This window comes from Protopterus annectens, chromosome 1.part0, assembly GCF_019279795.1.
Source record: "Protopterus annectens isolate FY-2018-M chromosome 1.part0, PAN1.0, whole genome shotgun sequence".
NCBI classification, from domain to species: Eukaryota; Metazoa; Chordata; order Ceratodontiformes; family Protopteridae; genus Protopterus; species Protopterus annectens.
The window spans coordinates 501,425,142-501,438,481 of record NC_056725.1 but is presented as its reverse complement, the minus strand read 5'-3'; the positions used below and the strand labels follow the sequence as shown (position 1 = coordinate 501,438,481).

Genomic DNA, 13,340 nt, shown 5'->3' with positions numbered 1-13,340 from the left:
CCTGCTAGTACCTGGGCGACTGTCCGATCTAGCTAAACTGCAAGTATTTCTGCTTCTTGAACTGTTTTAAACTGTTTAAAGTTGATTTTGCACCTGCACTTTTAAAGTTTGTCCTGTTTGTTGCATTTACCTGTTGAGGCTACACACCCAAGTGCGCTAGCCTGTGTTACATATTTATTGCATTTTCCTACTGTTTGTTGCAAAAAAAAAAAAAAATTATCCTTGTTTCCCGTCTTTTCTGACCTGGAGTAGTCCAAATACAGGCTTTGCTGTATTCTGGACTTTTGGAAAGTTCCTGTGTTGCCCATTTCCTTTCTTGGATAAAGGGACGCTTCTTTGTTCACTAGTGGCAGTGGGGAGCTTACAGCAGCCTATCTATCCCTGGAGGAGTGTTCCCAGGACAAGAATCTGGTAGTCTATTGGCCGTTTTGGGCCAATTTCTAGCTCTTTCAAGTCCCCCTGTATAAAACCCGCTTTGGCGCGGTTTTTGTGCTTGTTACTACTCAGCCAAGCTCCTCGTGGTCCTGCAGAGTGTTGCTAGCAGCAGAGAGGCTAAAAGAGCGACTGCTAACCTGATAAAAGTGTTTTTTTCCAGCTACTATCTGGGCGACTGTCCGATCTAGCTAAACTGCAAGTATTTCTGCATTCTTGAGCTGTTTTAAACTGTTTAAAGTTGTTTTTGTACCTGCACTTTTAAAGTTTGTCGTGTTTGTTGCATTTACCTGTTGAGGCTACACACTCAAGTGCGCTAGCCTGTGTTACATATTTATTGCATTTTTCTGCTGTTTGTTGCAAAAAAAGAAAAAAAAAATTATCCTTTTTTCCCGTCTTTCCTGACCTAGAGTAGTCCAAATACAGACTTTGCTGTATTCTGGACTTTTGGAAAGTTCCTGTGTTGCCCATTTCCTTTCTTGGATAAAGGGAGGCTTCTTTGTTCACCAGTGGCAGTGGGGAGCTTAGAGCAGCCTATCTATCCCTGGAGGAGTGTTCCCAGCACAAGAATCTGGTAGTCTATTGGGCGTTTTGGGCCAATTTCTAGCTCTTTCAAGTCCCCCTGTATAAAACCTGCTTTGGCGCGTTTTTTGCGCTTGTTACTACTCAGCCAAGCTCCTTGCGGTCCTGCAGAGTGGTGCTAGCAGCAGAGAGGCTAAAACAGCGACTGCTAACCTGATAAAAGTGTTTTTTTTTTTTGCTGCTACTACCTGGGCGACTGTCCGATCTAGCTAAACTGCAAGTATTTCTGCTTCTTGAGCTGTTTTAAACTGTTTAAAGTTGTTTTTGCACCTGAACTTTTAAAGTTTGCCCTGTTTGTTGCATTTACCTGTTGAGGCTACACACTCAAGTGTGCTAGCCTGTGTTACATATTTATTGCATTTTCCTGCTGTTTGTTGCAAAAAAGAAAAAAAAAACAACAAAATTATCCTTGTTTCCCGTCTTTCCTGACCTAGAGTAGTCCAAATACAGGCTTTGCTATATTCTGGACTTTTGGAAAGTTCCTGTGTTGCCCATTTCCTTTCTTGGATAAAGGGAGGCTTCTTTGTTCACCAGTGGCAGTGGGGAGCTTACAGCAGCCTATCTATCCCTGGAGGAGTGTTCCCAGCACAAGAATCTGGTAATCTATTGGCCATTTTGGGCCAATTTCTAGCTCTTTCAAGTCCCCCCTGTATAAAACCCACTTTAGCGTGGCTTTGCACGATTTTGTGCATTGCGCAGCATCGAGCAACGCCGCTTAATTGGGTTTAAACCATTCTCGGCTCCACAAAGTGTGCTCTTCACTTTTTCCCTTAGAACTGATCTAGTTCTCATAATAAACACGCTATTCCTACTCTAAAGCCTGGCACTTGCTCACTAAGGCAATTATATAAGTCAGCACTACAAAATTAAAAGCACTACACCCTCACAAACTCCCCTTGAGTACCTTGTTCCCCAATGGCCCTTTTTTCAATTATAAAGGAATTCCCAATACTATTCTAGCATGTCCAAAGTTCAGTTGTCAATCTCCTCTCCGGTCCAGCTGGTGAATCTGGGAATCTTGAGGCAATGTTACAACTGCCTCATGTACACAGACAACCCTCTCCTCCTCCCAACAAATTCCAACACATGTGAGAGATGCAACCATATAGCCAAACTGGAGGCTAAGCTCTCTCAACTCAGTACTGGCGTAACCAGTCAGGAGGAGAAGGAAACCACACTCACTACAATTCCAGTCTCACATAGACCTACCATGACAGCAAACCAAACACATAAACTCACAAAAACATACTCGGAGGCTCTAAATAAAAATCTGCCTAATCAACAGAGACCTCCAAAGCAGACATCCAAGCAACCGCTACCCCAAAACAAAACACGTGCAACACATAGCTCACAAAGCCAGTGTGCCGAACAGTCACAGCCCTTAAGGCTAGACAACACACCTGATACACTTGTAATAGGTGACTCTATCGTCAGGCACACTGACGTCCCGCTCACCAGGCTGAACAAGGAGAAGGTAACGGTGAGCTGCCTGTCGGGCGCTAGGATCTGCCACATAACACAAGCAATCAGGTCACTCCAAGGCAAGTACAAATATGACTCAGTCATTGCCATGCTGGTGTGAATGACCTGAGACGTACCTCCTTGGACTACATGAAAAGAGACATAGAGGAGCTCTCTGAGCATGAAGCCCAGACCGGTATGACCCTGACCTTGAGTAGCATCTTACCCTCACCAAGAATGATGCCACAATATGAAGACAAGATGATCAATTTCAACAATTGGCTTAAGTATTGGTGTCATTCAAAGGGGATCCAATGCCTGTCAGCCTGGGATGACATGCTCGACAAGCCACAATGCTTCGCTAGGGACAGCTTGCACCTGTCACCCCTGGGCTTTCGGATATTGGCAAAGGCTCTTCCCATCCCCATAGTGCCTTTTTTAGGCAAGGCTCAAAAGACAAACCCACCTCCATAGGTATCACAAGGGATAAGAAACTAAGAGTAATGCTACTCAATGCCAGAAGTCTAAACCTCAAGATGCACACACTCGAAACTCTCCTTAGCATGGAGAACATCGATATCTGTGCAGTAACAGAAACCGGGTTCAAGGCTCCCGAGAGCACCCCAGCACTATCAGGTTATACCTCATACCATGTTTTTCAGCCCCAAAACTTGGACCGAACCACAAAAGGAGGGGGAGTATCAATATTCGTCAAAGATACCCACACCTCCAGGTTGGTGGCACAGCACGAAGCGTCAGAGACTATCCATGTGCAACTAACAGTGGGTAAAACTGCCCTCCAGTTTATAGCCTGCTACAGACCACCCTCCCAAACCCAGGAACCCCACTCAGCCTTCCTGAGAACACTGGAAAATATGAAGGTCTCTCCAAACACCATTATATTGGGCGACTTCAACTACCCAAACATAGACTAGTAACCACAAAAAATCCCAAAACAGATGGAAAGAACGGCCACTCGTATTCTTAACGCTCAGTTTATTGTTGACTCAAAACACATCCAGCATTTTCGCGTCCTTAATAAGGAAGCTTCATCAGAGATATGTCAAGTAGCAAGAGACAGCGCTTTAAATACACACTATCCAGTACGTTAATCGTACTGGACTAATTTACTTAACAAGTAGTAAAGTCATAAAAATGCAACAAAACATATAAAAAATATTATAAAAACACATGCTTAAATAATTGTACGTGAACGTACACAGTTGTATAAAAAATATTTAAAAAAAGTGTAAAGGCGCACCATTCATAAACTGTACAAGCGCAATACACATAAGCTGACAAAAAGTAATAATTGACTGAAAAGGTGATTTAATTATAATTATAGTCATAAGAATGACTATCCAGATGTGAAACATCCTGATAAGTTGATAAGACAGTCAATTAAAACAATATTGAAGAATGTTAGTCAAATGTCAAAGTGACATCAATAGTAAATAAATGTAAATGTAAAGTAGGAAGGTATCACTACTATAGTGCCTAACCAACTCAAAATCAATTTCATATCCTATATTAAAATATGTAAACACTCTGAGTGTGTACACATGGAAAAATACGTATTAAATATTTTACTGAAAAGGCAATACAACTCCAAATATTGTGTACCCCATAAGGCGAAAAACTTCTTAGAAAACAACTAAAATCAATATCACCTCATATGCGATTTTAATTTCAAAAATGGTGTGATATTACAACTTTCATTTAAGCCTGGGTTTTTAAAGGCATTCATTTTAAGTTGCCAAAGAAGTTCACGAACCTCATCTAGAGTTAAAGGTTCTTTTGCATGTGGCTTTTGTAAATATTGTGTTTACATTAAAACAGGCAGTTTTTGTTCTGTGCTCAACAACAACAAGAAGTTTTTCATTAACCACAGAATTGACTGCAATACCAAATCAATTGTCTATGTAGCATATTGTGCATGCTGCCCTGCCTTCTATATCGGGAAGACCGATAGAAGGTTTAGGGACAGGATATATCAGCACAATTATGCTATTAGAACTATGAATAATGAGAACGCATTAGCCAAACACATTGGTTTATTCCCAGGCCATTCGTTTTCATTTATGGGTATCGACCATTTACCTGAATTAAACAGAGGTGGACCTCTTTCTCTTAGCCTAGAGGTTCGTGAACTTCTTTGGCAACTTAAAATGAATGCCTTTAAAAACCCAGGCTTAAATGAAAGTTGTAATATCACACCATTTTTGAAATTAAAATTAAAATCGCATATGAGGTGATATTGATTTTAGTTGTTTTCTAAGAAGTTTTTCGCCTTATGGGGTACACAATATTTGGAGTTGTATTGCCTTTTCAGTAAAATATTTAATACGTATTTTTCCATGTGTACACACTCAGAGTGTTTACATATTTTAATATAGGATATGAAATTGATTTTGAGTTGGTTAGGCACTATAGTAGTGATACCTTCCTACTTTACATTTACATTTATTTACTATTGATGTCACTTTGACATTTGACTAACATTCTTCAATATTGTTTTAATTGACTGTCTTATCAACTTATCAGGATGTTTCACATCTGGATAGTCATTCTTATGACTATAATTATAATTAAATCACCTTTTCAGTCAATTATTACTTTTTGTCAGCTTATGTGTATTGCGCTTGTACAGTTTATGTATGGTGCGCCTTTACACTTTTTTTAAATATTTTTTATACAACTGTGTACGTTCACGTACAATTATTTAAGCATGTGTTTTTATAATATTTTTTATATGTTTTGTTGCATTTTTATGACTTTACTACTTGTTAAGTAAATTAGTCCAGTACGATTAACGTACTGGATAGTGTGTATTTAAAGCGCTGTCTCGCGCTACTTGACATATCTCTGATGAAGCTTCCTTATTAAGGACGCGAAAACGCTGGATGTGTTTTGAGTCAACAATAAACTGAGCGTTAAGAATACGAGTGGCCGTTCTTTCCATCTGTTTTGGGATTTTTTGTGGTTACTAGTTTGTTATTGTTCTTGTTCACCCAAACATAGACTGGGAGCATTACTTTAGCTCCAACACCCTAGTCCAAAGGTTCCTAGAATTTATAAACTCAAATGTTATGGAACAACTTGTTACCACTCCCACAAGAGGGGAAAACATACTGCACCTGATCATCACCAACATGGGGACTCTATGCTCCAGACCAGAAGTGTATCCCTCTCTGGTAAGATCAGACCATAAACTAATCTCACTAGATATTCACATCCCGACCCCAGCCCCCGCCCAGAAAACCACAGTGAAAAACTTCTCTAAAGCAAATTTCACACTCCTCAAAACCGAGGTGGAATCCTTCAAAGCCCCCCGGGCCTGTGGAAAATATGGCCCAGACCGCAGAATCCTTTATAAACGCATTCTATGAACACCTTCAGGAATGCATGGATCATGCAATCCCAAACAAAACCAAGACCCAATCCTCCAAAGGCAGGCGTCCTGTCTGGTGGACCCCAGCCATAAAAAAACTATACAATAGAAGGAGGAAGCTACTACATGATAGAGCAAAATCCCAAAAAGGAAAGGCATCTCTGATCAGTATTAGCAAAAAACTACGGGCACTCATAAAATCGTCTAAGGCCAACTTCGAGAGAAAAATTGCACAGGACACTAAGGATAATCACAAGTCTTTCTTTAGTTATGTTAGGAACCTGGGTGGGAATTCCCAGATATGCTCAGAATTAGTCCAAAATGACAAAAAATACACCGAACCCACAGACATTGCCAACATCCTAGCAAACAGGTTCAGCGCAAACTTCTCCCCCCCTTACCCACCAAAAGGGCAAATATCTATCCCAGCAGAGTGCTGCCCCTCTGACATCTCAGATGCGCAGGTAAGAGCCGCCCTCTCCAAAGCAAAAAACACAGCATCAATGGGACCAGATGGTGTCCCGGGCTGCATCCTACATGAACTCCAAGAAGAACTAAACCCAAACATAAAACTACTGTTCAATCTCAGCCTTACTACAGGATATGTACCCAAAGAGAGGCGTACAGCAACAGTGGTCCCTCTCCACAAAGGTGGTGCCTCAGCGGATCCTGGAAACTATCTCCCCATAAGCCTGACTAGCTTGGTCTGCAAAGCTATGGAAAGGATCATCATGGACCTCATAAATAAAGATATTGGGGACCTACAGACACTGGATCCTACCCAGTTCGGCTTTGTTAAGGGCAGATCCTGCCTCTTAAACCTGGTCGATTTCTTTGAAACAGTCACCAAGGCCATTGACGAGGGGAAGGTGGTCCACACAGCCTACCGGGACCTCGCAAAAGCCTTCGATACAATACCCCACTCGGGCATTATAGATAAGCACATCAGCTTAAATATAAACCCCTATGTCACTAGATGGGTTGCAAACCAGCTCAAGGACGGAACCCACATGGTTAGAATTGCTAGAGCCATGTCAGACTCCAAATCAGTTACAAGTGGTGTCCCACAAGGCTCAGTCCTGGGGCCTCTCTTGTTCGGTATATATTTCTCGGAGGTACAGGCCAACACAGAAGGACTGTGGCTGACCAAGTTCGCAGATGACTGCAAACTGGGCGCCATAACTGACTCTCCAGCCGACACAAGCATCCTACAAAAGGGCCTCATAGAAACAGACAACTGGTGCCAGAGCCATGGCCTCAAGCTAAACGCCGAAAAATGCATAATCATCCCCTTCGGCAAAAACAAAGTGCCCACAAATTACCACATAGATGGTAATCCATTAAGTACGGAAGAAGTAATTAGGGACCTGGGGACCCAAGTTGATAGCAATCTCTCATTCGACAACCACATGGCCAAAGTGGTTAGAAAAACATTTCATATAGCCCACCTAATCATGAAGGGATTCACATCTAGATCAGGGGAGGTCATCGTGCCTCTTTACTCATCCCTCATCAGGCCCATAATTGAGTACAATGGCCCTTTTGGGATGTACCTTTCCAGACACCTGCAGCAACTGGAAAGACCCCAAAAGTACCTCACCAAGAGGATCAAAGGGCTCAAACAGATGCCATATGCTGCCCGGTTAAAGAAACTCCAGCTCTACTCAGTGGCATACCACCTGCTCAGAGGCGATCTGTGCCTGACGTATAAAGCCATGTCCAACCCGGAATTAATGGACATGCTGCACCTCAGAAAATCCAAATCCCATCGAGCTACGTGCTCAAGAGACTTGAACCTCAGCACTGAAATAAATAGGACATGCTGGAGGGACAGATTCATAACCCAGAGGCTCCCTTCATTCTGGAATAAAATCCCAGTCCAGGTTAGGCAGAGTCCCTCATTGACTCTCTTCAAGAGGAATCTTGATGAGTGGATGGGAGATCGTAGATTTACTCCGGGTATCACTTCTGTGTCACTGTTAGACAGAGGCACAGTATACTAACCTCGAAAAAGGGCATAGCAAAATTCATTTAAAATGGGTGGCGAAAGCCAAACACTCTCTGGCTAGGCTTGTAAATGCCCTAGGGCAGATAGCCTAGTATGAACCTATGAACCTAAAACCTTGTTACAGCTCTCAACAAAATGCTCAGTAATTGGCTGTAAATGATTGGGTAAGGATTTTTGAAGGGCTTTTTAAATATATCATAGCTCTGAATGAATTGTAACTTATTTCCTGAAGAAGTTCTGTGTCTGTAAAAATAAATTGGAACAAAAGCGCTAAGCAGTTTTGTACTCTTTTTGCTCGTTTACTTGCTAGCCATTTTCGAGTTGTAAGCCTGCCAACAAAGTACAGTCTAAATGTTAATCTTCTTTATTTACATTCTTATATCATAGCTAAAAAAATGCAAATAATGTACTTTCACCCCAGTATAACTATGATCCTCAAACAAAGGGATGCTATTAACAATCTTCTTCCTAGTTTCCAATACTTTTAAAGTATTTGCTCTTTTTTCATAAAAAGTAAAAAATTCTATCAAAATTATTTTTTGTAGTTTTAAGTATTTTCACCTGGGGTAGTCCTAAGCTGTCTGTTTCAAATCCCCTCTTCTGCTATCTCACTTTTTACATATTCCATCAAGCTATTTTGTTTTACGTATCTTCTAAAATACCTTTCAACCTTAAGCTTCATGTTCTTGTCTTGTTCTAAATTTCAGTCAAGTGCTGCTCCCTCTGCTTTACCAGCTCAGCTGTCTTATCATAAATGTTGTTTTTTTTGCGATTTGGCTGGTTCAGTGGCGTCCAACTGGTCATGCAAATACTAATTTTCATTAGTCGTGGTCACTGGATGAACAACCCAGTCAAGTTTCCTAGCTCAATTTGTAAGGCCTCCAAATTACTTGGCATTTCAGCAACATGTGGTTGCAACATTTTTATTTTCTCTGCCAGCTGAATGCAAAAAAAATCATGGCAGTTACTGCTTGACTAACAACAAACTTCTCAGTCAAAGTATTCCAGTTTAACTTTATTGACCTTGACTTGCCAAAAAGTTGCATCAGAAAAACTAGTTTAAACTGGCTTTTAGTTTTAATTTCTTCAGAAATAAGGCAACTAAGTTCAATGAGCATCGAGCAAGCATCCTGCAGTTTGAATAATTGTTAATTTCTCTTAACCTCACTGTTCCTTTTCAGTCTGTATTCAACAGATGATACAACATTGAATGAGTTCATATTTGAGTTGTGAGTGACAGATCAAAGTTATTACTCCATTTTGCTCTTCCTTGATTTTTTGCAGCTTTTGATAGATAGTATTTAATACATTCAAACTATATCTGCTAATCTATGAAAATGACCCACCCTGAGTAGTGCTGTGGTTGGGCTTATCTTCTCTAGTAGCACTTGGAATCTTTTTCTGGAAAGTTCCCATACTTAAATAAGGATATGCATACACATCAACTACATGGGTGCACTGGTTCATGGTTCATAGTGTGTCTGCAGGTTTGTCTTCGGCACTATCACTGTTAACCCATGAAAAACAACCATTTACTTACCTAAACTGTAGGAAATGTAACTCCCAAGGCAAAGAATTGCTACCCACTGGAGGCTGGTGGGGGGTAGTTCTTCGAAAATCAAATCTTAAAATAAGAAGTAAATTGTTTTGATCATAATATCAGAGCTGTAAGAAGATGTCTCAGCAATAAACTCTCAGGACTGACACCATAGACGTGCTTGGCCATGCCTAGCATTAGTCCACTGAACACTATAATCTTAATTATGGAACCAGGAAAGCCTTCTCCAAATCACAAAGAGACAGCAAAGATGTAAGCTATAGAAAAATGCTGGTTAAAGCTACTAAGAAGGATATCTGGTGGTGTGTTACCAGCAACCACTTGTGTACATATGGAAAGACTAAGAATATATTGTGATGTAAGGCCTCCATCACGATAGCCAATATGATGCTGTACACCTAGGAGCTGACGAAAGATCAAAGAACAGCATTCTGTTCTGAAACTAGTGACTGCCTCGAAAGAACTGTAGAAATCTCTGGTGTGAGTCTTGTATCCTAATGTGCAAAAATGCATTATCATGTCTACTTAATCCATCTATAACCCCGCCTGAAAAAAACATATTCACATAAGACATCATCATATAGTATTTCACATAACTAATGTGAAGCTTGAAAATGATGTGACACAGAACTGGACAAAGTCTGTCTAGTTTCTCAGGGATCAGAAAAAAAACAATGGTAAAAATCCAGCCAATTTCTGTGTTGGAATCATGACCACATCCCCAACAGGCAAAAGAGATTAACACCTAACCTATCAGTTCTTCTGAAAACAGCTTGTCTATCATGGAAAAAGGAAAAGGAGAAGGACGTGGCACAACCTGTTCTAGGATATGGCATATGGCACTTCTTGATGATAACCAGAAGCCACCTTTCCCTAATAACAGTTTTCCAAACCAGACCATACTCAAAGTGCTAGAATCCAAGTTGAGTGGTTCCTGTAAAGTAGCTAATACAGCTGCTGGGGCTGCTGAACTAGATATGTGTTAAAGCATATGGTCAGAAAACACAGGAAGGAAAATACTTTCTGACTCTTAACTTGCCACCTCTGGCATCTAGATTTTTTCGTTTGTAAGATCATGGAGACTTTGCAGCAGGAAGAGCAGTAACAGTTTTTCCCCTTCTCTTCTGGAGATCTTCCAAAATCTCTGAGGCAGGGACTCAAAGATGATTTTTACCATTATAAAAGGAAATCAGAGTATCCTAGCACATTTACCCCTGGAAAGAGACATGACTGCTGTTTAGTGCAATATTTCAGGCTATCAGCTACTAATGCAGGTCATCACACAGTCCTGGGTTTGAGTCACCCATTCTCCATTTTGTGACTACACACATCACTTAACATAGTACTCAGTGATCAACCTCAAAACAGGCACTTGTTCTTAACAGACCTACATGGTTAGCAATTACATCAAATAAAATAAAATATAAGGCAGGCAACATTATGAAGACACATGCCAGACACAGCTACCCTGGCCAGTCAGCTGTGTGAAAGCCCATCTTCAAGGCCAGCAAAGTATCCTCTCCTAGAATTGATATTAATCAGAATCAGGAAAGGAGAATAATCGGATCAAAGCCCAATACACAACAGACTTGTGGATGTGAGTCATATAGTTAAGGACTCTGAAGCCCAAAGTAGCCAAGAAATAAATCTACTTATCAAGGCTTTCTCTCTTAGAGGAAAAATACCCAAATGTTCAAATTTCTGAGATCTATGATTTCCAAAAGTAACTGTGTAATACTTCAGTTTGAGATGCTGATCTAAAAATGGTGTCTTCTCCTGAGTAGCTTAGTAAAAGTGTACATCTTTGAGGTATGAAAGGCTTGGAGTAGGAGTACATGCAACCTGTACACATAGCAGCATTCAAGACCGATCTAAATCAAGTAATGACCCAAGGTTCACTCAGCCGTTCTCCACCTCAAACACATCTCAAACATGCATGAAAATACTTTGTAAAGAATGAACAAGGCAAGGAACTGTTTGACACTCAAGAATGGATTTCATCATTCTTCTTAAAGGGGGGGGGGGTCCTCATGAGAACAGCTACACAAGGAAGAAGACTCAGTGGCCTTGACCATTTCTATTAGAGAAACCTCCAAGTCTTCAGACTCCACAAACAGAAGAAAAAATGACAATCTTCATCTTCCATGTCCTCTAGCATTGAACTGTATGTCCTCATGAGTTCAAGAATGAAGAGGAAAAAATAACCATTACACAACATCCTGAAACTAGATTTGATGTTGTCCACAGGGTAACAAGTGAGTAGGAAATCCAAGTGTTGGTCCAAATAGCAGTATAGAGGTACACTGAGTAAACTGCTGAATGCTGCTCTCCTGCATCTCACTGGTCATCTGCCATCAGATTCTGAACAGGTTATAAACGCCTACTGCAAGAATAAAGAAATTTTAGGGCCCAAAAGTGGAAGTGGAAGGACCTTTATGAACCAGCTCAACTCTCATCACTGTGCAGACAACCACCTAAGGAAAGACAAAAGCAGCCAAACCTCCTGAGCAGTTAAGATCAAGAGTCATGCACTGAGGATACAAAGGTCCAATCCCTGAACAGCTAAGAGACCTCAACATGGTAGCCAAGCCCAAGATCTCTCTTCCAAATACTGGTGTTGGGAAAGCACCACTCTGTTTAACCTCATTATGTCCAAAGACAAACATTTGAATGATAGCCTTTGCACTTGGGGATGATGAGACAGACAGGTAACAAAGCCTACTACAAATGCAGTAAACGTTTGCAGTTAGATTTGAAGGGCACAGATAATGATGACTTCAAGCCCTTTACTTTTTTCCCTTGTTCTTCTGCTTCACTACTTTAATAGGCTCACCAGATACTGCTTCAAGTGAGTGCTGACGAAAACCTCAAGCTTATCTCACCAGTATTAATGCGAATCCCATGATTCCAAAACATTAAGGCTGACTTCACTTAAATATTTTATAGCATTTTTGCAGGGGTGGGAAGTCAGTCCTACAACCTTTGACACAGGCATTACACCAACCTGACCCCTGCTACTTATGTATGCTAACTCCAAGATCACTGCACCTTGAAGTAAGAGGAAAACTACAAGGCCAAACAGGCTGCTTCTGTGGTGGTTATGACTCATGTTCAGCTGATTACAGTCACATTTAGAGGACCTATACTTTACAGACATTGAAAAAAGGACCTTTCTAAGTTATGAACACCACAAGGAAAGCTAAGAAATTGACAGGAAAGAGATGAAGCTGCTGTGGTGCACAAACTCTTTAACTCAAGCACTAGGTGTAAAGCATGGGTCACACGGAACACAACTACTGAGTGCAAGAGTTTGACAACAAACTTGAATAATGTCACAGGATGCAAATACAAAAGTACTGAACCCACTGCAGAGGCTCTCCCTTACAGGCAGACCAAGAACTTCATATTGCCAAAGCAGCTTTGAAATTTAGTTTATCTTTGATATTCTCATCTCAATACTTCATTACAGCAGCTCCTTCACTGCACTACCACAAGGTTAATGCTTTATAGATGATGAAAAAGCTGTAATAGCCCTATAACAAATTCTGCAAAGTAGAACAACAGACACTATCAATTATTGTTTTCTTGCATTCTGTAGATGATACACTGAGGTTTCTTACCTTTCTTCCGATCAATCATTGTTTCCTGCTCTGTACTTGTCTTGTTAATTTCATAACTGTTACTCTGTTTATTGGCATAGAAATTGAAAAATTCCTAGAGAAAAAATATGACAGAAACTCAGTGCTACTTTCTAATGACTGGGATACTTAAGTATACCAAGAGAAACAAATAGATTTAACAAACAAGGATTGTGAAAAGACCAATATATAAATATATATATATATATATATATATATATATATATATATATATATATATATATATATCCAGTTTGATTATATTAAATG

The 13,340-nt window shown here is 40.4% G+C and overlaps 1 protein-coding gene across 6 annotated transcripts in view; it reads right to left on the bottom strand.

The window, feature by feature from the left end:
- SLC29A1 (solute carrier family 29 member 1 (Augustine blood group)) overlaps positions 1 to 13,340 on the bottom strand; it is a 1,418,904-nt gene that overhangs the window by 230,332 nt on the left and 1,175,232 nt on the right. For all 6 annotated transcript variants that reach the window (XM_044060805.1, XM_044060813.1, XM_044060823.1 and 3 more), the window contains one exon: positions 13,053 to 13,146. In XM_044060805.1, coding sequence (XP_043916740.1) covers positions 13,053 to 13,146 — 94 coding nt within the window. The remainder of the gene's footprint in view (positions 1 to 13,052; positions 13,147 to 13,340) is intronic.